Source organism: Akebia trifoliata, chromosome 2 (genome assembly GCF_017979445.1).
Source record: "Akebia trifoliata isolate Shusen 1 chromosome 2, ASM1797944v1, whole genome shotgun sequence".
Taxonomy (NCBI): domain Eukaryota; kingdom Viridiplantae; phylum Streptophyta; class Magnoliopsida; order Ranunculales; family Lardizabalaceae; genus Akebia; species Akebia trifoliata.
Genome location: NC_141376.1, coordinates 7,903,043 through 7,930,289, shown reverse-complemented (window position 1 = coordinate 7,930,289; position 27,247 = coordinate 7,903,043). Strand labels below are relative to the sequence as shown.

General features: G+C 36.1%; 1 protein-coding gene across 2 annotated transcripts; it reads left to right on the top strand.

The window, feature by feature from the left end:
• Positions 1–362: 362 nt before the first annotated feature.
• Positions 363–26,868, top strand: SRFR1 (Tetratricopeptide repeat (TPR)-like superfamily protein). Of its 2 annotated transcripts, XM_086427169.1 has the most exons (23): positions 386–990; positions 1,125–1,234; positions 2,788–3,482; positions 3,635–3,679; positions 3,852–3,953; positions 4,032–4,112; positions 5,867–5,933; positions 6,430–6,530; positions 6,648–6,755; positions 8,232–8,302; positions 8,446–8,502; positions 11,770–11,878; positions 11,958–12,038; positions 13,944–14,030; positions 14,579–14,785; positions 17,012–17,337; positions 19,432–19,518; positions 19,592–19,691; positions 25,450–25,541; positions 25,627–25,665; positions 25,760–25,850; positions 26,181–26,278; positions 26,372–26,868. In XM_086427169.1, exons 1-23 carry the CDS (start codon positions 869–871, stop codon positions 26,658–26,660), a joined length of 3,165 nt encoding a protein of 1,054 aa, XP_086283295.1. In that variant the 5' UTR covers positions 386–868; the 3' UTR covers positions 26,661–26,868. The 2 variants fall into 2 exon arrangements, 1 of the variants encoding a protein (XP_086283295.1); XR_015173237.1 differs by lacking the exons at positions 25,627–25,665; positions 25,760–25,850; positions 26,181–26,278; positions 26,372–26,868 and adding an exon at positions 19,777–19,842 and having other exon boundaries at positions 363–990.
• The last annotated feature ends 379 nt before the right edge of the window (positions 26,869–27,247 follow it).

The window sequence follows — 27,247 nt, the reverse complement described above, 5'->3', positions numbered from 1 at the left end:
TTCGAGAAAATCTATACAATGACAAGCTTTTCACTTCTCTAGAGCAACGTACCTATTGCCTTTTTTTTTGGGTCAAACGATGAGTTTGTTGTATGGTTTACTTACAACAATATGCTCCTCATTTTTTAGAAGTGATGAGTTCGTCATACGATAAATCTTCTTAAAATAACCAAAATTCATATATTATATTACAGAAATGAATATTTAGATAACTACTAAATTCTTTCAAAGATTAGGGTTTCATTTGAATGGCGAGCTCATCACTTTTCAAAAGCGACGAGTTCACTAATTAGGTGTACATCTTGTCACCTAATTGAAAGTGCAACTTAGAAGATGATAATCATAATCTCAAAAATCACAAGGAATTTTTGAAAACTACAAAGCCATAACCATAATAAAAAAGGGCTCTACATGTTGAACACGCCCATGTCTTTACTCTTAATGAAGTTATTTTCAATGAGAAAAATCTAAACTAGGTTTACAATCATGTAGATAGAGAGATTTTTTTTATTATATTTTCTTTAGACCTTACACCACGTTAGTATGCCTTCTTGAGCTTGGTTTGGCATTCCGGCTTTATCGCTTCCCCCCGCGTGCCATGGCTCTGGATTACTTGGGTTCTACGCCAAAGGAAATTCAGTGAGCGAGAATCAAATCGACTACAAGGTGTCTAAAGTTTTGGCCTCCGCCTTTCCTCATCTGGACATCAACAACAACAACAACAACAACAACAAATAAAAGGTCTGCATTTAACCGAAACCCTCTTTCGTTCACGTTTCCACCCTTCACTTTAATCTAATAATACTATATAAAACACTCCTTACTTGAAAGAAGAAGAAGAAGAAAGATTTTAAGCAAGAGAACTCATATGGGGTCTGCAACCTCCGAGAGGGTAGAGCTTGCGAAGCTCTGCGGTTCTCGAGACTGGTCCAAGGCCATTCGTGTTCTCGATTCTCTCGTCTCCCGATCTTGCGCGATTCAAGACATCTGGTTTGTTCTCTCGATCCGAAACTAAAATTTGCGATCTCTCTATCGCTTTTGATTATCTGATCTCAATTTCTCGTTTTTTTTTTTGGTGGAATCGTTAATCGATTGAGTGACATATATGAGTTTTGTGGTTTTAGCAATCGAGCTTTCTGCTACAGCCAATTAGAGCTGCATAAGCATGTCATCAAGGATTGCGACAAGGCGCTTGAGCTTGATCCAACGCTTCTTCAAGCCTACATCCTCAAAGGTCTGTTGAATCTAATCGCCTATTTGTACGATTAGTTGTTTATTTCTCCAATTTTGATTTGTCTTTCTTGTTTCGGATTGTTCTGTTTCAATTATATTGGATAAAATGCTCGTGTAATTGCAGATAAAAAGACCTCCCCTATCTGTAATGTATAGTGACCTAGTTTTAACCTAATTTTTTTTTTTTTGGGTAGAATTGAAAATAATTTCAGATTGTTCTATGTTTTCTTCCTCAGTTCGGGTTGTTCTGTTTATATTATATTGGAAAAATGCTCATGCAATTGCAGATTAACACCTCCCTTTCCTGTAATGGATAATGACCTAGTTTTTGCCTGAATATATATATATATATAATTTTAGAATTGAGAGATTATTTCAGTAAAGTATTGTACTTTGGATGACGTCTGGTTGTTTTGTGCTTGTAAAAGTGATAAAAATCATTTTGAAAGAATACAAAGTGTGGTTCGATGCTACTGAATACTCTGAAAGAATTTTTTGATAAATATAAATTTTATAAATGAAGAAAAGGAGTAAAGGAGGCTGAGATAGTCCCCAAACAGCAAAACACCAGCAGCAACAAAGAAAGAAATAAACAACGGAAAAAAACATGACCGGCAGAAAGCTAGGAGTCACAAATGATTCCCCAATTAAATCAAAATCTTGAAAGCACACTCTAATTCATTAACCTCTGAAAGAATTCATTAATCTATGAAGTTTGAATGCATATCTAATTCTCCAAAATGTTCTTATTGCACACTCGTCGGTGCTCTTATTGTTTTTTAAATCATTCTAACTGCATAGATAGCCTCACTGTTGCATCCACATTACTATTCATTGCCAATCTCCACTTACTAATAATCAGAATCAAATGATTAACTATAACTTCTCATTTGTTGTTTCAAGCCCATGTTGGAGAATTCTTAGAAGATACGACTATTGATAGAAGGTGTAACAAGATTCCTTTTGCCGACCCCAAATAGTTGGGTTAGACATAGGATTTACTAATTGATCATAATATCTATAGTTACTAAAAAAATTATATTTTGAAGGTATTGAGAAAGTCACAAACTTGATTTATTACTCAAGTCGTCAAAGCCTTCGACTTTGTAACACAATAAATTTCACCATCGCTTAAAGATGTTAAGTGATTCTCTTTCAATTATACTTGTATTTTAGGCTTTAATATGTCCTCAAAACTGGTATTTTTTTTTTGCATGCCTATTGCCTAGGTGTTCCTTGTGGTCTTATGGGTGGGATGTATTCTAGTAATCTAACCTTACAATTCCAAAGAATAAGATTTATGACAATACTATAAATAACTGATGTTGGTTCTGCTTCCAAACAACAAATCGAGCTTTCTTGTTCATCTAACTGAAAGTTATCATACATGAGACTCGTGAACATTCATTGAAATGTTAGCTTGATCAATTATTTGTCTTCCCAATGCATTTGTTGTCTTCACTTGCGACCAAACCAAGAAATGCTCTGTTGTCCCATTTTGTACTTCACCTATTCTGTTCCCAACTTAGTTGCAGTGGCCACTGTTTCATCCAGGTCGGGCCTTGTCAGCTTTGGGAAGAAAAGAGGAAGCTTTTCTGGTTTGGGAGCAAGGCTATGGATATGCTGTTTGTCAATCAGCAGATTTAAAACAATTGTTGGAGCTGGAAGAGCTACTAGCTTGCTCAAAACAGAACAAAAATACTGTTTGTGAAGATCATCCTATGGGGTCCTCTGGTCCAACGGGGCCTGCCTCTGATTCAAACCCCAAAATACACATTAAATCAAATGGAACTCTTGAGAAAGGCAGTGAATCAAGCCCTGAAATTCATAGTAAATCAAATGGTACTCTTGAGAAAGGCAGCGAATCAAGCCTCAAAATTCACAGTAAATCAAATGGAACTCTTGAGAAAGCCAGCGAATCAAGCCCCGAAATTCACTGTAAATCAAATGGTACTCTTGAGAAAGGCAGCGAATCAAGCCCCAAAATTCACAGTAAATCAAATGAAACTCTTGAGAAAGGCTGCGAATCAAGTGACATATCTGAGATATGCAGCAAATCAAAGGATAGAATTGAAATATGCAGCAAATCAGATGACACAATTGAATTGCACCGTAAATCAAGTGATACATCTGAAATACACAGCAAAACAAGTGATGAACCCAAGAAGAGCACAAAGGTTTTTGCTACACGTGTTCCAAAGACCAAGTCAATAAGCTTGGATTTCCGGTTATCAAGAGGAATAGCACAGGTATACTTTTGTTTTACGTGCTGAATTTTATTGTTATTTATAGTTTTTTGTTCCTTGATAATATGAAAGTGTTTAATCATTTAAATGATAATGATAACAATTCATTTTGAACTTCTTTAGTAACCATATCTTGCTAATTGTTTTGAATTCAGGTGAATGAAGGGAAGTATGCTCAAGCCATTTCTATCTTTAACCAGGTCATACCTTCTACTTGACTGATAAATTTTCTTCACTGTCTTTTCTGTTACCTTTTTTGTGTGTGTCTATTTTTAATTTGTTTTTATGGTCATTTTCTTTCTAAATATCGTCTTCATGGCCATTATCAAGATTCAAAACCTCTTATCTTTATGTAAAATTATAACTAAACAGATATTGAAAGAGAACCCAACATATCCAGAGGCATTGATAGGAAGGGGAACCGCATACGCGTTCCAGCGAGAACTTCATGCTGCTATTGCTGACTTCACTGAGGTATACAAATCTCCCAAATCTACTGCCTATGCAAACATTTGTCTATTTATAACCGGTTGTTCCTCGATTTCTTTTTAGGCTATAAAGTCAAACCCGTCAGCTGGAGAGGCATGGAAACGGCGAGGGCAGGCCAGAGCAGCTTTAGGAGAATCTGTAGAGGTAAGACTGGCCACACTCCTATTTTTTTACTTTTGATTTAATTGTTTATGCTGCAAGGAAGATTCATCACTTAATGTGCATGTCGTTATTTCTACTACATACATGCTAAATTTCATCAATTTAAGCACGTGAAAAGTGTACCATATATACATGAAATCATTGAAGAAAGGTTCCTGCATTCCTTTAGAATTCAAACCAACAATAAATGATATATTTGATGTTTAAGCGATCCCATTAATGTCATTTTTCTTGCCTTTGAACACCCTACTATTATGCTCCTTCCAAATTCCTCAACACTATGCAAATGAGAGAAGTCACCAAATGTTTTGATCCTTAAAAGAGAATGCATGAATTGATCAACTCCTAAACAAATCTAAAAAAGAAAAGAAAGCTCCAAAGACTTTTTTTTTAAGTAGGTTTATTGATAAAAAGGAAAACAGAGAGGGAGGCCAAGGTGGCTGTTCAATAACAAAAGAAACAACACAACCCAAACAAAAGACGAAGAAAGAAAGCAAATACAATTCTATGAAGCATATAATAAGTCCCATCTAAAAACGAAATGCTTAAAGAATGATCCTTTAAACTCCTTAAAAGAATCATGAGGATTATATTATAACTAAATAATATGGGAGAAGAACACCGCCCCCCCCCCCCCCCCACCACACACACACACACACACCCACCACCCACCCACACACCCCCACCCCCACCCACACCCACCCCCACCCACACCCACCCACACACCCAAAGAAAAAAAAGAAGCCTAAGAGCTTGCTTTTGAAGTAGAAGAGCCCTCAAGAAGATGTTTGTTCTTTCTCTTAGCAACTCCATTTTGTAGGGGTATGATTACAAGAAGTTTGATGCAAGATGCCATGCTGGTTAAGATATGATTGAAAAGGAAATGTAAAGTTGGTGAAATTCTGAAATCTCAAAATACAAGTATTAGCACTGTTTTAAATTCCATATGAAATATTTGGAAAACAGATAATGCTTTAGAGTGATCTTTCATAAGATATAAACATGTTATTTTGGACAAATCATCCATAAAGGTAATGAAGTTTCTAAATCCTTATAAACTAGGGGCCTGGGTTGGCTCTCTTATATCGAAATGAACTAATGAAAAATGACACAAACTATTCTTCCATCGCTCTAATTCCATGTAAAGTTAGAGAAGAAATTAGGGTTTAAAAGATCCACAAAAAAGAACCACATGAGGACTTCTTGTTCAGATGGGAAAATGTTTTGTATCTATAGTCCGGATAGGCGTTAGTAGCTCTCTTTTGTTGTTTTCTCCTTTTATCTTCTTTTCTCTGTGGAGATCTCATTTTCCTTTTGTTTATTTCTTGTCTCTTTCTTTAGTGTATGCCTTCGCTTATGAAAAAGAAAAAAAAAAGTTGAGGGGGACGAACAAAGTGAGAACATCCCCTCTCTGTTTCTTTATTAACCTGTCCCAAAAACATACAAGAATGCCATATTAGTTGATACAAGTAGAATACCAAAACTACCCTTTTTAATGTTTACCAAAGACTGAAATAAATAAAGCTTTTAACATTGACCGTCTATTTTCTTTTGCATCAATTGCTTCAATTTTGTTGCCATAGACTAATGGAAGTTTGTGCTCGTGCATACACTAACACTGTACCCATGTATCAACATGTTCATGTGTGTCATCTATTGCATAAAATATGTTTTTACAGTTTTTCAATGTCCTATTACCACATAGAAATGGTTGATAATTGTCTCTTGATTTCTAGGCCATTGAAGACTTGACCAAGGTGTTAGAGCTTGAGCCAAACTCATCTGATGTTTTACATGAAAGGGGTAAGTTGATCGTACCCTGTTTGCTTGCACTATTATTTAATACTATTAATTTCACCACCCTCCCAAATCCCAAAAAAAATAAAAAATGAACTTAGATCTCTCTCTCTTTCTCTATCACACACGTACACACACGCACAGTTTTATTTCACATGGGAGAGAGGGTTATTTTGGAAACAAATGCCAGTGATGATTATCTATATCTTCTTTAAATTCCCACAACCCGTTGGTCTAGAAGTACAGATTGTTTAATGTAGAAGGAAACTTAAGTGGGGAACATCAACTATTGTATCTGAAGCATGTTTTAGATATTTATGACTTTTATGGTACATATGCTATCAGCTTATATTCATGGTGTCACCCTTAGTCCATTGATTGATCCATATGACTGTTTTCATGAATTTCTCATTTAAAGTATTTTAAATTGAGTGATGAACTAATATTTTTATTTGCCCATTCCATGGCTTACAAGTTGTGATTATATTTATAACTACTGCAGGAATTGTTAATTTCAAGTTCAAGGACTACAAGGCAGCTGAGGAAGACTTGTCTTCATGTGTGAGGCTTGATAAGGTTAATAAATCTGCTTACACATATTTGGTGAGTTTCAGAGATCTTAATTTTATTGATTCAGTATTGAAGGCACTACACATAGAATTTCTGCCATTTGTTTGCCTATTAAAATGTTATTTGTAATGTTGACTGACCATTTTTTAGGGTATGGCATTATCATCAATTGGGGAGTACAAAAGAGCTGAAGAGGCTCATATGAAATCAATACAACTGGATAAATATTTCCTTGAGGCATGGATCCATCTAGCTCAGGTATCCATGTGAAACTACTTGTTATGAATTTTATTTGAAAGTATAGGCCTTTGAAACAAAAAGTTGGATGCATATTCTTGTGTTTATATCTTGTTGGTATAGCAGTTGTGAATAGATTGTGAATCTATGATACTCAAATACTTAAGCATGCTCACCATACGCATGTTGATGTGATACCATTGAAATAGTGGAGTAAGATATTGCATGGATACTTCTACTATTCAACCAAGGTATTCAATTTTGATTTTGGTTAGAAGCACCATTAGATCTTTATTCCAAGCCGTGAGCATTTCTATTAAGATTTAAGCCTAAAATCTCTTCCCAAGGCAATGTTTCAGTCAAAGAAAAATCGAGACTCTCAATGTAGACATTCCGAGACAAACTGAAACATTTAATGTTTCAGGGTCAATGTTTCATTCCAGTCTTGGTTGAAACATTCTGAGATGGTATGGAACTTTAAACCAAGGATCTGCTGGCTCTTCTCCCCTCACTTTGAAATCGATATTGCATATTATATTGTGCACCTCCCTAGCATCCCGTTTTACTGGAGATGGAACCATGTAAGTAGTTCCATGATACTTTGGTGATCCATACTAAGTTCAGAATTCACTACCTCGCTGCCTTTCCGAATTTTGCTGAATGAAACTTTGTGTCACAAAGAATTCGTTAGGAGTTTATATTCTCTTGGGTGCCATAGATTAATTTATCCATGGAATGTTTGAAATAGGGATGAATGGAGATTTGGTATGTGTATGTATTTTTGACATGGTTCTCGACTTACCAAATATATGGTTGTTTTGAACAAAAAATTGTATTCACAATTTTGTAAGTTAATTGTGTGCAATCAACAACCACAACATTGTTCAAACGATTTGGGGTCGGCTAAATGAATCTTGTTCCTTTATTCCATTCTTTCCAAAGCCATGTCTTTTATTATTGAAAGTGAGTTAATAAATGTTTTTACTATCTCTATCCATGTTCTTTTGGGTCATTCTCTCGTTCTTTTAGGATCTTCAACTTGAATATTTCTTCTATCTGAGTCTGTAATCGACCTTCCTTTTTTTTTTTTTGGGAACCGAGGTATCTGGACCTCTTAGAGCACCTAGCCAATCCTTGGGGCACATGCAGTCCCATCCCCCCACATGCACCATGTAATTTCTGGCATAAATCCCTGAGGGTGGCCTCTTAGGGGGAATTCTAACTCAGGACCTCCGCTTCCTGAGGTGTTGTCTTAGCCATTTCACCAACCCTTGGGGGTTGTACTTGACCTTCCTTGAATATGTCCAAACCTATTCAATTGATTTTCTCTTAGTTTATTGCCTGTAAATTCTGAAAATCATTGAATGTACTCAGTACTCTAGTTTTAACCTAGTTTCCATAACAAAAGCAAACTGTGGTTTAATTGTTTATCCTTAACTTTGTTTTAGTCTGAAAATCTCTGATCAAGATGGCTTTGGTGCATTTGTGATGTGGCAGTTTTATCACGATTTGTCAAATCCAACAAAGGCTCTAGACTGTCATAAAGAAATTTTACAAATTGATCAAAGGTGGTGTTGCCAATTCCACAGGATCATGCTTGTGTTCTTGTTTAGATTGATTTTATGGAGCTTGGATCTAATTGATTTTTCATTCTTGTTTTGACCATGTTCATTCAAAATAACATTTGCACTTTTTTATGGCATTTTTGTAGGTGTGCCAAAGCATATCACTTGCGTGGGTTACTTTACCATGGGATGGGAGAGCACAGGTGGGCTATTTTCTTTATCTTCTGATGGGCTCTGTGACAAAGTTCACTTATGTTCCAAATGATCTATCCATTGTAAAGTTTCTATAACTAGGGGGAAGCACATGAAATACTCATGATGCTTAGATAGTGGAATTGTTCTCATGTGACATATCCAATGACTAAAAGCCTAAAAATAGCAGTCAGGCTAATTTTTGGTGTGAAGGTCAATCAGTGGATATTGGGCAAACTATGCCACATTTAATATTTGTCATGAATAACACATGGGGCAGTTGTTCCCGAGTAACTGCTGAGCTTTCCTCTTGAGATCATTCATTTCAACCTGAAACTATTGAGCTTACTTCACTTGTGTAGAAATTGAGGAATGCCTTTTGTAAAGCAACTGATAGCTAGTGGAGATTTATATACCATTTAAGAGAGTTCGTTAGGGGGATAACCGTGCGTGTAATATATTAAGGGATGCAAAAATGCAATAGAGGATTCTCTAACAAAAATCGATAATTAAGGGATACATACATATACATACATACTTATGTATGTATGTTGAGATTGGGTTATATGGACTGACGGAACACCTATTTATATGGACTAAACGACCATGTGGCACCCAAAAACATGATCAGGTGCCACATGGATGTAGAGCATAAACTTTTACGAACTTTAAAAAGGAACCTTTTTCTCCATTGGATTGCTGCGTCAATTATATCTGGTATAGATATGTATTTTTCACTGTATTTGTCAATTGTAATTGTGTCCATCCTAATATGGTTTAGTACGAAAATTGTTGCACTAGAATGGGTTGCTGCTAAGTGGAGCCTTTTGTCATTGACACCAAGCTGCTCTTTTATTATTCAAGTGTACCAAAATGATTATTGCCAGAGTACTAGGTTTTGCTAAGAGACATGGTAGCTTTCAAATTTCGTAGGTGGTGACCCCAAATTTTAATGGCAAGAAGATTTTATGTTTTTTATGATCGCTTGTTGATATTTTTAACACTGATATTGTATATGGTACTATGCTTGTGCAAGCTCTCCCTAGCACCATGGAGCAAGCTCCCATGTGACATTGTGTGACATCAATTAGGGTCTTTGTCGCATCAAGCCTTAATACTTGTAGCATTGTAAAAATATTAGTCGGCTGCTGGGTTTAATTTCCAAATCATCTTTTAAGTCACAATATTTTCACAGCTACCAATACATATAGTCATTTCATAGTCTCTGGAATGGAATTACATGTCCCGAAGATGTTGGGCCATTGCTACTGCTCTTAAGCTGTACGTGGGGTAGTTATTACCTATCAAGCTATGAAGTTATTCCATTATAACATTTGCTTTAAACACCGGCCAACTGCTTCCTCGTTGTCATGCTTGAGGTCTCCTATGACGTCAGTTAACTCATCCCCTTGGTCTTTCTTTTCTCTGGTAGGCCAACCTTTTGTTTTCCTTGATGAGATTTATAAATTTTCCTTATACGGTAATTTCTATTGTGAATGTTTGTAAGAATGTCATCGCTTCTTCATGCATTTCAATCACTTTAATGTATTGGACAGTTCCTTGACTATGCACATCTCACCTTTCTTCGTTTTGGTGATTAACTGTTCTAGTTGAAATTGCTAGTCCTCTAGGCCTCTGTTGTGGGTAAATTGTACAGCAGGTGCCGTCAGAATCTCTCTCACCATCGACTCTTTGTACAGAATTCATCGAAGTCACCTCCTATTTTGAGGGCAAGTTGATAGACTTGCTTGAGGTTTTACAAGTGCTATGAGGAGTGTTGGTTGGTCTTAACCTTTTCATGTATCTAGCTACCATTGACAATTCAATGCTAGATACTTCAATCCTGGTTTTAATGACATTCTTTGGTATATTCAGTAACATTCTTGTTTTATTGATGCAGCACTTTGAAGCAATAGTAGAGTCTTTTGGTGGAAAAAGCTTTGTTCTCAAATCCGTCTATCTTTGGGTTTCTCTTATTCTTTTGCCTTTACTATCTTTAATTTGATATAAACATTTCATTTTTTTCCAAAATTTTGTAACAATTAGCTCCATCTAGACTATTCGGATGACATTTTCCTTAAAAAAATGTTATCTTCCTTTCAAGCCAATAGAGTGAATAATAGATTTAGTTATCCATTAAATTCTGAGATATTGGCACCTAAACCTACTGATCATCTATGTAGAATTCATCAATTTCTTTTTGTCTAGTCCCCAAAGCTGCAACTATTTCAATTCAACCACCTACTTTGAGGTCCCTTTGTGCTGTACAGATTGATAATACAATTTTGATTTGTTTTGATCTCTGTAAACATCTTCTGGTGTAAGACAGAGATGAAGTGTCAAGCACCTGACTCCAACATAACTTACACCTAGAATTTTCGGCTAGAACGCTAGATGATCTGTTTAAGTTGACCCGTGCAGATTACTTCCGGTTATTTTTGACCTCCTGTATCCTGATTGAACCCCCCACTGTCTCCATGACCCTGATCATCTCTCATGGTCAGTGATATCTGCAGGTGTCAATATCCTAATGCTTGAAGAAATCTACATATGGAGATATTTGAATACTACAAATTTCATTCAAACTAGATTGATAAAACTGAAACAACACAACAACCAGGGTCAAGATATTACTAAACTTATGGCATCCGTGCTGGATAGTTCAAATTAGTAAGTTGGTAAAGTCTGTTGGTCACACACAAACCTGCGATCAAAACCCCTGCTTCATCCTTATACCTATCCAAAGAACGACAGAAAAATTGTCAAGCCCAAACAAGTAAGTAAAATATTCCTACCCCTACTGTTGGTAGTATATCACTTAAGGAATTCCAGCCTACTCGTACTTTGAAAATGAAAATTAATCAGCTTCTCTTAATATTAACCCTGAGAACTGCTCCAAGTTTTTGCCCTATTTATGAAACTTATGTGGCTATTCCAATGAACTCATCTTTTCCCTACTAGGTATCTTTAGCTGTACTGTACTTAATCTTATCGGATGAATTCAGGATAATTCTACTTCCACTGAAGGGCAGAAGTCATTGAGTCTTTCATTGCATCTCTGGTGTTTATACCAAGTAATCTATCTCCCAGAAAATTGTTGGTAGAAATATACAAGTGTATGGGCTTTTTCTAGCAGTCAAACTGCTGGTAGCTTCAAGGAATTGATTGAGTTAGCAGTAGGAATGCTAACATGAAACTTAACACTGTCGAGTCAATTATCTGGGCTTGTTTCTTCATTAACACATTGTGTGAATAATTGACCAAAACGAAAATTGCAGGAATGCCATCAAGGATTTAACCAAGGGCTTGAGTATTGAGAGCTCGAATATTGAGTGCTTGTACTTGCGTGCTTCTTGCTACCATGCCATTGCAGAATATGGAGATGCGGTATTGGATAGCCTCCTTCTAGTGTCTTTGGCACCATTTTACCTCAAATACGTACTTAAGTTGGATATGGTGTTTACAGGTTAAAGACTATGATGCTGTTTTGGACTTGGAATTAGATTCTATGGAAAAATTTGTGGTCCAGTGCCTCGCATTTTATCAGGTCTTGTAATTTATATTGGATAAAATAAATTGATAGCAATGCAGTTTTCTTTGTCATATCAGGCATCTACATGCTTCCTAGGGATCTTCCTATTGTAGTTTGATATGGTATACCTTGTATGTATTACTTGCTTATCCTATATTTGTTACTAAAAGTGCAAGAGTAAAATGATGGGAAAACCTAGATATTAGCAGTATTTTTTAGATTTCCAAGTATACTTGTTAAAAGGTGGGGAAGGTTGATTAAGAGATTTAGATATTTGTTGTTTTGTTAATTTGTAACCTGTATTACTGTAGTATCACTTGACATATTCTTGCTGGTGACTTCCATAATGGAATTACCACCGCATGATCATCTACTTCTCCCACACATTTGGGTTTGGATTTGGATTGTGAATCCTTTCTTATTCAACTGTATGTGGAGCTTTATCTTCTGTCAAGGCATGTGATTTCAGACCATTTCTTACTACCACAATCCACCTCCTTTTTTTTTTGGCCTTCCTCGTGCCTTTTTAGGGCCTTCAACTTGCACCAAAGAGTCCCTTCCTGTATTTGTGCTTCCAATTTTTTTTTCATGTTTCCTGAACGAGGATGGATGTTTGGAGTAGGTGCCAACTAGCTTACTTGGTAAAGTCTTTGGGTGATGATACCAGAGACTTGGGTTCAAATCCCGCCAGCACCAAGTTACTGAACTCATTAAAAACAGGCCTACGTATCAAAAAAAGAAAAAGAAAAGAATGGATGTTTGGATCAAGAATGTTTCAAACTTGATTTCAGAAATTACCATATGCTAATCAAAATTTTAAAGGAATTTACCTGTAATTTGGGCCGGCCTCATTTCTAACTGGGCTGTTAGATGCACATAAAATTTATGTTAATTTCAAGAATTATTGTCTAGTTTCATTAACCCAAAATGCATATCCTTGTTACTGTTGTTCTGTGTACATTTGTCTTATATCGTATACTTGCTTGAATATTGCTCCTAGGGTGTGTTTGATTGCACGTGGGAATATGGTGGAAAACCATTTTCCATGGAATATACTATTTTTCATGTGTTTAATTGGTTTTTAGCATGGAAAATGATTTTCCACCCTCTTCAAAAAATCCAGGAAAGTGTGGATTTCATTTTCCCACCTATACCAATGGGAAAATAAAATCCACCCTCAATTTCCATCCCAAATCACAAAACCCTAACTTCTCTTTCCCTAGCACCATTGCTGCTGCTGCGGCCGCCATCTATCTCCGATGTCACAGCTTCTACGACTGCCGTCGCCACTGGCCGGTAAATCTCTCTCTTTTCCTCTTCTTCCTCAGGTAGGCCTTACTATAACCAACCTCACAGATCCCACTCAATCTTTTACACCGATGTATCGTACTCTCTCGACCAGGTCATCATAAGAAAATACTGCTAAATCTTTCCGAAGTGAGAGAAGGAGGGAAGGCGCGCTAGCGCGCTACAACTAACATAACAGCCAGCTCCGAAAACGTAAGTGCGCTCCAGAACATGACGGAACTACACCTGATATCAGTAGTGACGTCAGTTAAGCCGTAGTTAGCTAGTAGCCGCTTAACTGACTCCCCCCCCCCCCCCCCCTTCTTTTGATTTTCCCAAATGCAATCAAACACCAGAATTTACATTTTCCACCCTACCCATCATGCCATCATTCCATGGATTTCATAATCCATGAAAAATGACTTTCGATGCAATCAAATACACCCCTAGTGTTTTTTCTTCGAAAATAATACTTTCTTTTTAATTCTTAGTTTTTTCTGCTATTTCAATACTGCTTTTACTATCATGCAGACTATTTCTTTAGCTCTACTAAATACTTATTATTGGTACTGTTCCTTTTCTTTTAGTTGACAAATTCATTCACTCTCACTGCATATGAAACTTCTAATGCAGAAAGAAATTGCTTTGTACACGGCTTCAAAGATCAATAGTGAATTCTGCTGGTTTGATATTGATGGCGATATTGACCCCCTCTTTAAGGTGATGTATGGCGGAAGCTGCACTTGTTTGTGATGAGATATTACTGTCATTTGTTTATCTTCAAATTTTTTATGTAGGACCTTAAGAGAAAATAAGGATTTAAACGGTTTAGGGTTAGAGGTTTCCATAGTTCAGGGTTAAAGAAATACTGAAGGGATTAAAGAAAGAGGTTATAATACTTAAAAAAATCAGAAATTGGTTTTTTTGTGCTTTAAAAATGTAAAAGAAAGGTTTCTATTTTTTCGGGTATGTTGGAGAAGGAATTGTTGAAGAATCCTGGATTGCCTGTTATTATTTGCAATGCCTAAACGACCCATGTGGGTCTTCCATCAACTAAAGAAGCTCCCATGTATCACCCACTTCATTATCATCCCACCACATCAAGGTTTGGGCTTGATTGTTCAAACTCTTGTTACATGTCTTGTAAACTTTAAAGGGTTGCGATTGACCCCTATCATTTTTATCAATTAATGTATAGAAGGTAGTTTTCCTATTTTTATTGTAAGGAAAAGCTTGCTGATTATGTGTTGTTTATCTATTTTCTTCAGGAGTACTGGTGCAAAAGATCGCACCCAAAGTATGTTTGTGAAAGGGTTTATAGGCAGCCTCCACTACGTGATTCTCTGAGAAAGGGTAGGCTTAGGAAGCAGGATTTTGTTATTACAAAGCAGAAGGTTAATCTTCTACAAGCTGCAGACTCTATTGGCAAGAAGATTCAATATTATTGTCCAGGCTTCTTACCTAACAGACGTCAGGTGAATCTCTTCAACTATTCTGGAGTATGGGTTTATTGATTTATTTTCATCAATTTCTTCCTGTATTTTAATTTTTTAATGGTTTTTTAAAAGTTAATTCTGATAATACTTTTTGTAGTCTTCTTATTGGAAAGTTTTTGAGAACTAAAACCAACTTACTAAAAGAATATGAACTCCATATTTACTTCAAAGGTGGAGGGGAAAAAAGTGGTTTGGGGGTGGGGGGGGGGAGACGAAGTAATTAGGGAGGGATCATTGATTTTATGAGAATCTATGTAAGGGGATTTCCGATTGCAGACCCACATTGGATAAGATTACACTGTTATAGCCAAGATCCAAAGAGTAGTTGGTTGAATAGACCATTTGAGGAAATCCTAACATCCATCAAAGAATTGGAAAAAGACAGTCCTGGTCCCCAATTGCATCACCTTAGATCCTGTTGCGAGGTAATAGGCAGCGACTTCATGAAGGTGGTACTGGATTTCTAGGATCACGAGTACTGGATTATTTTACCGATTAACACTTCTATCTCTTACATCTCAAAGAAGCAATTCCTCCCATGGAACTTCCTTCCTGCTTCGTATTCTACATTTTATCTTGAATCATCAACAAAACACAAGGATGGAAATGTGATACTGATTCAGGGCTACACAGTATTCATCAATAGTTTCCATCCACAATAAGGGATGAAACTTCAAAACTTGAGTAAAAGATTCAGAATCACACCACCAAATCCATTTCCCTTTCGAACCTGACCCAGATATCTACCGGTTGTAATCATGAACCAAGATTATGTGGTCACTGTGCCTGTTTCAAGTATCAGTAGAAACTCTGCCATCACCACCTCCAGCAAAACTATTACTGGTGGAGATAATTTTTTTTCTTCTTCTACAAAGCGCTATAAAGCTTGAAATTTTCTGCATTTTATATTTTCAACATACTTGAATTATTATGTTTGTTTGGCTTACAGTTTATTTTAACTATTGTTTTTCTATTATTCCGTAGACCAGGTTTTAACATTCTCTGTTGGTTGTTGATCTGATTGGATTATCCACTCACCATTTCTTGAAAGATTAGTGCAGACTCGTCCTTTTTCTCCTTTTTGTTTTGTTTGGTTGGTTTGTTTGTTTTTGTTTTTGGTTTTTCTGACAAGTGTAAGCTTCATTAACCAAACTCCACCTGCTTGGTGTTTTCTTTACACCATAGTCACCAAATTCTGCGACTTAAATCATGACTTTTTTCCTTCAGTCATTTAATCATGAATTATTGAATATGAGCCAACTTTTACGAACTTTGCAATTAATTCACGAACATCACTGTTAAATCACGAAAAATGAGAGATGGCCTTGATTCACTTGTAAGAGAAAATGACTTTGTTGAAGGTGATGGTGACCATTTGACTGATGTAGTGTTAGATATGAGGTTGCCATTGATTTTGATCGATTGATGAATCCTAACCTGGGCTCATGATTGTAATATTTTTATAAACAAAATAAACCTTGAATGTGTTGTAGACCTGTGGTCACTTGTTGTGGATGTATTAATTGATGGTATCAATATGGAGTTTGGTGATTTATTATTGTAGTTTAACAGAGGATTTGATTATATATTATGAGAACACGACTTAGTAGGAATAATTGCATAGTCCTAACCTTACCACGATTTTTTTTTGCGGGATTTTACCAAAATTTCTGAATATTTCCCTTGCCTACTTATTCCTGAAACCCAAACTCCCCCCCCCCCCCCCCGCCACACACCCACACCCACACACACACACTTGGTGCTTGGTGTAAAGCATTTACACTACCTCATATAGAGGGTTTCATCAGGTTGGCAGCCAGTGTGAAAAATCTGCCACCTCTTTACATAAAGCTTCATCAACCAAATAAGAAAATGGATGAAGGGAGGTCCTTGAAACCTACCTAAAGTATAGACGACAAAGCAAAGAAAGAGAGAAAGTTCCAAAGAATGTTCAATTACATGTCCGTGGATATGAGTTCCCACCTAAAAATGAAATCCTCAAAAAAGAGGCCTCTGAAATCATTAAAAAGTTTCACCAAAAGAAAATAAGCCCTAAAATTCTAATGATAACCTTGTGGACTGGATGCCACTGCATCTAACGACAAATTTGTAATTCGTAATGCTAATTCTCATTCTTTTTTCGCTTTCTCTTGTATTTATATTGTTTATTTTCTTACAAACTTATTACTCGAATATGTTGTCCAGCACCGTATGGCAGGATTAGCTGCTATTGAAATTGCTCAAAAGGTCTCAAAGGCTTGGCGTTTAGAGTGGAAAAATTCAAGTAAAAGCACAACAAAAAATGGTAGGAAAGCCAGGAGAAAGGAAAAGGTCAATGTACTTAGCCAGAATAGAGGTGGTGCTGGTTGTAGTACCAGCAGCTCATCTGAAACATCAACTTCATATGGCATTAGTGAGGATAGATCTTCAGGCCGTTCTACGATGTCTTGGCATGATGTCTATTCATTGGCTGTTAAATGGAGGCAGATCTCTGAACCATGTGATCCAGTAGTCTGGATTAATAAACTAAGGTACATTATTTTTTCACACTGTTTCCACTTACATGATTGAATGATATTTGTCTCGATATATATATATATATATATATTTTTATCAAAGAGAACTATATGTTGTTATCACAAATCATGTTCCACCATTCAATGCTATCTAGAGTAAAATCTTCAGTTAAAGCTCTAGCTTGAATGAGTTTATCGGAAATCATGTGAATGGATTTTCCAAAAGTTTTTTTTATTCCTGGTTGCACTCATAACCAAACGCTTCATTTGGGTTGGGAACAACACTGCAAGTGTAAAGCTAGACACATGTGGTGTTATCATTGAGACCAAATATGAAATCATAGTGCTTTGACGCTCTTCTTTCTCCCTTATGATGATATTCCTGAAGTTTTTTTCCATCCACATTTTCACATGAATGGACATTGTGAGAATCTAGTTTTAGGGTTTGAGAAGAGGAAAGATGTTGAGAAGAGAAGAGAGTGAGTCATACTAGTTAGTTTGGCTTCCTCTCTCCAGATATATATAGGGTCCCATTCGGCAGCCTGCATTAGGGAGATCACGTTGGGAGTCAAAATTTCTCTTATATGGGTTAAAAGTTTCGGATTGGGAGATCATCCTCACAAAAAATCAGCTCATTCTGAAACTTCTAACCCCATCAAAAGTGGGTTTACAAATTAACGGTAAAAATTATCGATCCACAATTCTTCAACTTGTAAACCACTTTTGATGGGGTTAAAAATTTCAGAATGTGCTGATTTTTTTTTTTTTTTTTGAGAATGATCTCCTCACCATAGAGATCATCCTCACAAAAAATCAGCCCAATCCGAAACTTTTAACCCATATAAGACAAATTTTTGCTCCCAACGTGGTCTCCCTAATGTGGACCGCCGAACATGTCCCATATATATTAAGTTTAGTGTTGTGAGTTCACTAAGAATAAGTTGTCGGCCCAAGATACATAATAAGCAAAAAAATGGTACATAAAACTCTAACATACATTAAAGTCAGAAGCCTCACTGCATATAGTAGGCAGATACATCTTTTTAATTCCAGGTTTAATAACCTTAGGGTGTGTTCTCTGTAGCAAGAGCATGTTGTTGCTTCCGGTTGTTTGTTGTAAATCTTTTTCTTTTTGCTTTGTTTTTCTTGTGTTTTGGGTTGGTCCCCTTGACCCCCCACTCGTTGGCTTTTAATAAATTTATCTTTATCAATAAATTCAAAAAAAAAATTCTTTTATGTTCACCCTCTTTCAAGCAGCTCAAGTCAATTTTGTTGTGTCTTTTGTACCATTTGATTCCCTTTTCCCCCATTTTTAAGAACTAGATCCTCGTTGTAATGATTGGAGGGAGCTCTTCGTGTTTTTAGGTCAAATTGCTTTGTAGTACTAAATTATCAAAAGGAAAAATTGTTGTGTTACTCCCTAAATATAAAATGGTCCGCTTTCTTCTAGAAAATAATTATTACATTTGGAGTTGGATGTCTAATATATTTACATACTGAGGCAGATATTTTTCTTAGGCATCCTGGGTACCTAATTATAAAGAATAAACAAATGAATAATTTTCATTTTTTAGAGACTAAGTTTTCTTTGTCTATCAAAGAAATATAATTACAATCTGCAATTACTAATAATATTAATATATATTGATAAGTGATTACTCATAAAATATAATCACCGTGTAAATTTCTTAGTGTTACTAATTTTTCACATGGCTGAATCTGGACCCTCTTCGTTCTTATTGTCCGCATGTGTGTTGCTTTTACTTCTTAAGTTCTTGTTTAATATGTTATTATAAGCTCACTTTATCATTCAAAGGCTAGTGGAATAATGTACTAATGTGCGGTTGTGCACTGACTTTTACCTCTAAAAAATAAAAATAACTCTCTGGTTTCTGGAAGACCTATGGAATCCTATTTATGAGCGTAGGATAAACGGTTCTATTAGAACCAAGATTTGTTATCACTGAATTTTTACTGGAGCAATCTAGTCATCATTCACTTGAGAATTTGTTGTCTTGTATATTTCTAATTCTTGGTTCTGTCAGTTGTTGATAATTATGCTTTTGAAAAGATGATCAGAGTTTGTTTTATATTTTTCCTGCTACCCAGTGAAGAGTTCAATTCTGGATTTGGGTCTCATACACCATTGATTCTTGGACAAGCAAAAGTTGTCCGGTATTACCCTAATTATCAAAGGTAAGACCCTGTTCTCATCTCAACTTAGAGCATGCTTCTTAAGGGAATGCTCATTATTTGGTGAATGTTGCAGGGTATTAAATGTGGCAAAGACTGTCATGGAAGAAACAATGTATGTGAATAGCATCGCAGATGTCACTATTGATCTATCCAAAGATGGGAAATTGCAGAATGTGAGTTTTATTTGTATAGATAGAATTACACTTATTTTATTATACTCCCTTTGTTTCTTTGAATTATTATTTATCTTCTTAACAGTGCTCGGGGTAGATCTTCCTCATGATATTATATGTGGGAAAGGATATCCGTAAAGATTCTTTTATGGTCAGTTGCTCTTGCTCGTCGCATTTTATAGGGGAATAAAACTGGTCTTCTATGCACTTTCAAGTGTTGATTTGGAGTGACCTGTTTTTCTTATCTTTCTCCTGGTTAGCGACTGGATGCAGTCAGCTTTGATCTTCTGCATTGACACATCATACATGCCTTTGAACATCATGTCAACATCATGAACAATGTTATCATGAAGTTTGAGAACCATGATGAATGACTTTCTTGTCAAATTTAATTACCTGGGTGTAGGTGTGTAGCAGATTAACTTATTCAAAAGTTTTGGATTGTAAATCCTTGATTCCATGCCACAAGAAGTGATATCACCTAGAGCATCAATATCCAGTAGAAATGTAAAGTATGTTCCTTTTATATTTATTATTTTGTAATGGTTTCCATTGTAACCATTGCCTTCAGGGAGCTTTACAAGTCTTAGTAAATAGGTTCCTATGCTTGGCCAAGAAAAAGGTGTCCCTATATGTGCATGGAGGATAATGCATCTAGTAATTTTAAAAATAGAACCATTAAAAGTCAAATAGGTTTTGTTTCTTCTAAGAAGGATAAAAATGCTTGGTATAAAAAGACTGTAAGGTTATCTTGGGGTGACTCAAATAAACAACATAAGTTAAATGATTTTTGAACAAACAAGATAGTCTTACCATAGTTGTTCAACTGGTCCCTAATCTTTGGGATAGGTTTTAGTGATGAACAATGAACATCTATGTGAGTCATTTTAGGTGCATGCATGAACTTACTCCCTACCATAACTTCACAAGCAAGATTGTGTTGATTAGTTACCAAATAATAAGGTGACCCTCTAGACGTTAATAAACACTCGAATTTGAGGGATCTCTGTAGTCAGCTGAAGGACAACGGTGAACTTCCAGAGTTGTCAGGGGAGGAGCCAGGATTTTACCCATGTGGGGGCAACGTAAGAGTGGAAATTTTTGTAAGGGCAACTAAGATTGTAATTTTTTTTTTCCGGAGGGCAACATAAGGGTGGAAACTTTTTTGTGAGGCAACTAAGAGTGTAAAAGAATGTTGTGGTGGCAACATAAGAGTGGAAAAGTTTCTGTGGGGGCAATTTAGAGTGTAAAAAAAAATTGTGGGGGCAATATCGGCAGATTTCTTTATCTGCCGCTATTATCTGTCGCAATAGCTCATTACTCCTTAGTAGGTTTGAAAATTCTTATGGGGGCAATTGTCCCCACTCTATATCTGCTTCTGAGAGTTGTATCACTTGGTCTAGCCTCAAACACCCCGAAGAAGATCAAGAGCATTATCTGAAATAAAAATGCCTTTTTTGGAGCGAGCAGCTTCAATCCCACGAAAATATTTCAATTGACTGAAGCCTTTGATGTCAAAAATATGTTGATGTTTTTTTTTTCAAAACAAGTAACTATAGAGTAGTTTGCCATTGTCAGTCAGTACATTATTAGACACAGAGACAAGAATCACCTATGTCCACCATGATGAACAAAGATAGAATGATTAGATTGACAAACCATGTCTGCGGTGACTGCTTCAATCCATTTAGTGTTTTCTGATTGTACAAATTTGATACTTACGCCATCATGACGATAAAATCCACTTAAATGACGTTAGACCTCTTCCTGTTAGTCATGATGAAAGAAGGCATTCTTCACATCTAGGTTAAGAGGAGTTGGTGTTGGATGGTCATTATAGAAAAGGAACATGCAGGGAGTTGTTTTTCTTAATTAGAGTAGATGTCTTAGAATAATCAATTCCTACTATGTGAGGGAATCGCTTGGCAACTAATCGTTCCTTCCAACCCATGAGGTTGTCATTTCTGTTTTGAGGTTTCTGTACTTTGGATGTAATTTTCAAGGAGGTCAAAGGAATCTTCTTTGAAGACCTTTTGGGAAGATGGGATTGGGATTGTAATAGTCATTTAAGTTGAGAGCATCTAGGTTTTGAGGATGAATACAGTATTGTATTTCATGTATTGGCTGGTCACTTCAACATCCTTAGTTAATGAAATTGGAATCTTTATCTATTGAAAAAGGTGACCTTGAGGTTTAAACCCATTTGTAGCCAATTGATCTATATTCATGTGGGAAAGAGAAGTTCGAAGTTCGATTCTTTTTTTGGGTTGTCATACCTCTTTCATGGCTTGGATGGTGAAGATGGAATTTTTTGACTAGTAATGCTTGAGAGGATATGTTGCAGAAGAGGCTGGTTAGTACAAGAATGTCTGCCCTTACCAAGAGCAATAGGCAAAGTCAAGATGGGGCAATTTTTATGTGATGAATCAACCAAAGGATCAGAATGTATACCTTCTTGATTAGGTTGAGAGTCGATATGAGGCTGTGCGATGTGCGTGCTTATTCCTTTTTTAATATACCTTGAGTTGGGTGTTCTTATCTTCATTCAAGTTCCTTAAGAGCATCTCCAATGCTACTTCAAATGGTCAAATATGAAGAGTAGGGTTTTTCCGACGCACAATCAAAAGTTAAAGTCAAAATGACTTTAACATTTCTACTCTTTAAATTTGAAGAGTTTTGTTAACTCTTCAAATGTCAGTCAATCACTAAATGACAAAATAATTGTTGTTTTTCTCAAAAGCATTAACCTAATAAATGACTAATTTTTCTTCTCCAATGATTAGTTTTTTAACTTGAAATTACATTTTTACCCTTCACACATAATCTTATATATTTGCACATATTCATTTCATTTTCTTTCTACATTTATATCAAGTTTTTTTTTTTTTTTTATATCTAATTTATCTTTTTTCTGAAGTTCTTCTCTTCTAAAAAATGGCTCACTCGCAGAACGCTCGAGTGACATGTTTTGGAGGGAAACTCAATTGACAATAATTATTGGAGGGAGGAGAAAAGAGAAATTTGGGATATATATATATATATTTATGTAAATACAATACTATACAATATATAATATAAAATTATTTCTCAATTGAATTTTCCCCCAAAAATTTCCCTCATTTTTCTCTCAAATGTCTCTATTCTTCTCCCTCCAATAACTATTTCTCAATTGAGTTTCCCTCTAAAATTTTCCCACTTTTTTCTCCCAAATTTCTCTTTTCTTCTCCCTCCAATAATTATTGTCAATTAAGTTTCCCTCCAAAATGTGCCACTCGAGTGGTTGGCGAGTAAGCCATTTTTAAGAAGAGAAAAAGTTTAGAAAAAAGATAAATTAGATTTAAAAAAAAAAAAACTTGATGTAAATGTAGAAAGAAAATGAAATGAATATGTGCAAATATATAAAAGATTATGTGTGAAGGGTAAAAATGTAATTTCAAATTAAAAAAACTAGTTGTTGATAATCAACCAAATAGCCGTTGGAGAAGAAAAAGTAGTCATTTATTAGTTTAATGCTTTGAGAAAAGTAATAATTGTTTTGTCATTTAGTGGGTGATTGACATTTGAAGAATTAAAGAAATTCTTTAAATTTGAAGAGTAGAAACGTTAAAGTCATTTTGACTGTGCATTGGAGAGACCCTACTCTTCATATTTGATTGTTTGAAGTAGCGTTGGAGATGCTCTAAGCAGTTCAGCCTATGTGGGTGGGTAAATAGGATAAGGGAAATGGAACAAGTAATGGTATTTCCTCAATCATAGAAGGTTGGAGATCCAAAGAGTCGTCATCATCATCATCACTAGCAAGGCCTTTTTCCAAAGATTTGGAGTCGGCTAATATATGATTAGGATTCATGATGGGAGGCGGCAGTGGTGGATTTTTTACACCCATTGCCAATCAGAACTCTCATTTATCTGGGCTTTGGGACTGGCAATGTAGTGTAATAAAGGAAACACCACACGGGCGGAGTTTTGAGATCCAAAGAGACTTTCAAAAGATAAGATCTGTCTGAAAAAAAAGGTGATATCCAAGGAAACAAAATACATACCATAAATTTTATATCCTGTTTGAGTATAAGAAGTAAGAATAACCAACAAATATACACTATAAGCCATCTCTGCTTTCATTCGATTCCCATGTCACCCGAGTATGGTCATCATTAAAAGAAACCAAATAACATATAACCAGGGAACAAACCAGAGTAGGGCTCACACATCAGAATGTATAATATGAAATGGCCCATCACTTTGGATTTCTTAAAGGGTAAAATATGTAGTTGTATAATGTTTACTAATTTGACAAGCTTCTGCAATACCAATTGGACAAGCTTCACAATGCAGAACAGAAATGGAATCAAACTGAAAAGAAAATAACAATTTCAAACTAGATAACAAGTGCCCTAGACTGGAATGCCAAAACATAGTTAAATCTACTAAGGAGCCTTTGAAAAGAAGAAGAGACACTTGAAGTATCTTGGAGAAGGTACAATCTGCAACAGTCATGACTCATACCTATCCTCTTCTCTTACTGAAGGTCTTGAATAACAGAGTGGGGAAGAGATTTCATTGTAGTTCAACCACTTTGTTACGTAACTTATAGCCAACAAGTTGGCAGCTAGTTTGGTAACAAGTAAAGTAAAAGTAAGTGGAACAGACAAAGAAGGAAGACGAAGAAAGAAAACAAAGAAAGATTTAGCGCACTACAATCATGAATGAAAGTGAGGGAATATATGACTACCTCCCCTACAATGACCAATTGACTATAGTGGGCTTGATCAGTCCGAACAGATCTCCCTGTGATGGATCTCATAGAAGTTATACTCTCTTCCTCCCGTTAAAGCCAGATGCGAAAGAGGGAATTTGTGTTTAAGAATGTGGGCCCAATTGTGTTCATATTCGTCTGACCTCCCAAGCAACTCAAATTCACGAAGCTGTTCAAGGAAGTCTTTGTTCCTCCACATCTTGAACACAGTAAAGATAAGATCATGAGGTCATTCTCATCCCTGATGGCTTGTAAAATAGCTATGTAGTCACCAACTGACTTGTCACCCTGAGAGAACTGAGCAAATTGCATGTGCAATGGATAAACCCTAGCAACATTTTTTTGTTGAGAATACATTTGCACTACCAGGCCCCATAACTCCTTTGCATTCTGAGTTCTCCAAAGACCATTGGTAATATGGGGCTCCATAGAGTAAAGAAGCTAATCAATATTGTGCTATTTATAGTTTTCCACTCCAAGAACTTTGATCACTTTCCAAGTATTCAAAGACTTTCCCATTGGTGTATCCCGTCACCATTCTTGAGGTAGGAAGGATTTAGATCATGTGTGACCACCTGATACTACTTAGCTCCAACTTCATGGTGGTGATTTATAAAGGCATTGATCCTCTAAAAGAAATAGAATGGATTCTATCACCAACAGATCCCAAAGTTGATGAAGAGCTCTCTTCGGCCATGCAAAAGGGCTTTCTAATCAACAACCCAACACTATATGATGGTGAAAATAATGCTATCAATTAGCAGAAGGATCACTTCTGGGGCAATAGTAGTCCAAAACACGTTCACTCTTTTCAATCATGGAAAACCATGACACCGAATTATATGAACAAACAGTCAATCAAAATCTCATAATCACCACCATAAATTTCAGATCTCACTTTCTGCAAATGTCTGATCAGATTTTTTTTTACTTGTTTAATTATCTAAATTAGGGATAATATTTTCTCTATTAACTGCTTAACATCATATATACCACGTACAGGTACTACGGGCAGAATCCTGTTCTGATCTTTACAGAGCCATTCGTGAGGATTTCTGGCTAGCTACCTGGTGCAACAGTACAGCATTTGAGGGGTAATTATGGCTCTGGTGGCTAACTTATTAAATCTTTTATAGATGCAACATTTCTTGTCATAATCTGACATTTTCAACGTTTCAGGAAGCGTCTTGAGGGAACAAGGATCACCCTACAGAAAACGTAGTGCATAGCTCTGCTTCTTTAAATGGCTTGTAGTTCCGTTGTTTTTTTTTTCTACTACAACATCATATAATACTAGAGAAATTTCTTGCAGCGGTGAGCGGGGATTTGACTTTGCGATTAGAACGCCTTGTAAACCCTCCAGATGGGATGACTTTGACGCAGAATTGACAATGGCGTGGGAAGTATGTAAAACTAGACCTCAGAGTTGTAGTCCTTCTTTTCTTTTTCTGGCCTGTCAAATGTCTTTCCGAGTTTGACTAATTCAGGTTGAACATGATTTCCGGTCCAATATTTCATGCTAGTTTGATTGGATCATGACCTCCTTTGAGCAATATTTAGGTAAATTTTAGGTGCTGAAATCAAGGGTGCCAATTGCCAACTAGTAGTTCAAAGTACAAACCATGAAACCATGGTTTGTAAATGAATTGGGAACTAAAAAATATGAAAACTATCCACACTTGGGGAAGTAAATGAATTGGGCTTATATGACTGCTTTCAACTCTGGATTGCAGGCTTTATGCAATGCTTATTGTGGTGAAACATACGGCTCAACTGACTTGAATTCACTCGAGAATGTGCGAGATGCAATTTTAAGGATGACATATTACTGGTAAAAAATGGTGATTCAATATGCATGCAAATGGTTGAATAAAGTTGGCGTGAATCATTGATGAGTTGTTGATGTAATCTAATAAATTTGCAGGTACAACTTCATGCCCCTGTCAAGAGGCTCTGCCGCAGTTGGTTATGTAGTTTTACTTGGATTGTTTCTAGCAGCCAATATGGAGATCACAGAGAACATTCCTCAAGGTTTGCAGGTGGACTGGGAAGCCATTCTGACCTCCGATCCCGACTTATTTGTGGATTCTGTAAAGCAATGGTTATACCCATCTGTCAAAACCACAACGGCTTTGAAAGATTATCCGGACGTAGCATCGACACTTTCTAAGACAGGAACAGTTATTGCTGCTCTGAGCACTTACGATGATTGAGTTGAGCTCTTTAGATCCCTAAGAAGTTGAGGTGTACTATAGTAGTAGATTGTGGTTTGTACATCTTAGAGTAGGTCTACAGTCCTGGACTAATAGTATTAGCCAGAGATTGAGGCGGGATCGGCTTACTATAATTTAACCAAAATATAATTTGTTTATTGTAATATTTCGTTTAATTGTCAAATCATTTGTATTCTCTGGCAGTAAATTGGTTTGCCATAAAAGAGTGGAAAATTTTGATTTCATGAACCAATCGTTTACATCATCATTGGACCGGGCGGCCCTACAGTTGGAAGAGTGCTCTAACTGTTGATACCACTCCCCAACAACCCAACCAGGAGCTGCAATGCCTGTGTGAACAAATGTTTATATTGATTTTTGCAGGAATACATGCTTCATTGGATCACTATTTCTTGGACTCCAAAATAATAATAAAAAAAAATTTCTAAAAGAGGTTCCTAAAGCTAAAATAATCTTTTCTTTTCTGATCTCATAGCCCATATATTAACCTCTTTAACTTTATTCTGCAAGTCAGGTGCTCACTATCGAGATCTAAATCTAGAAGATTCAAAGGACTGAATTTGTAA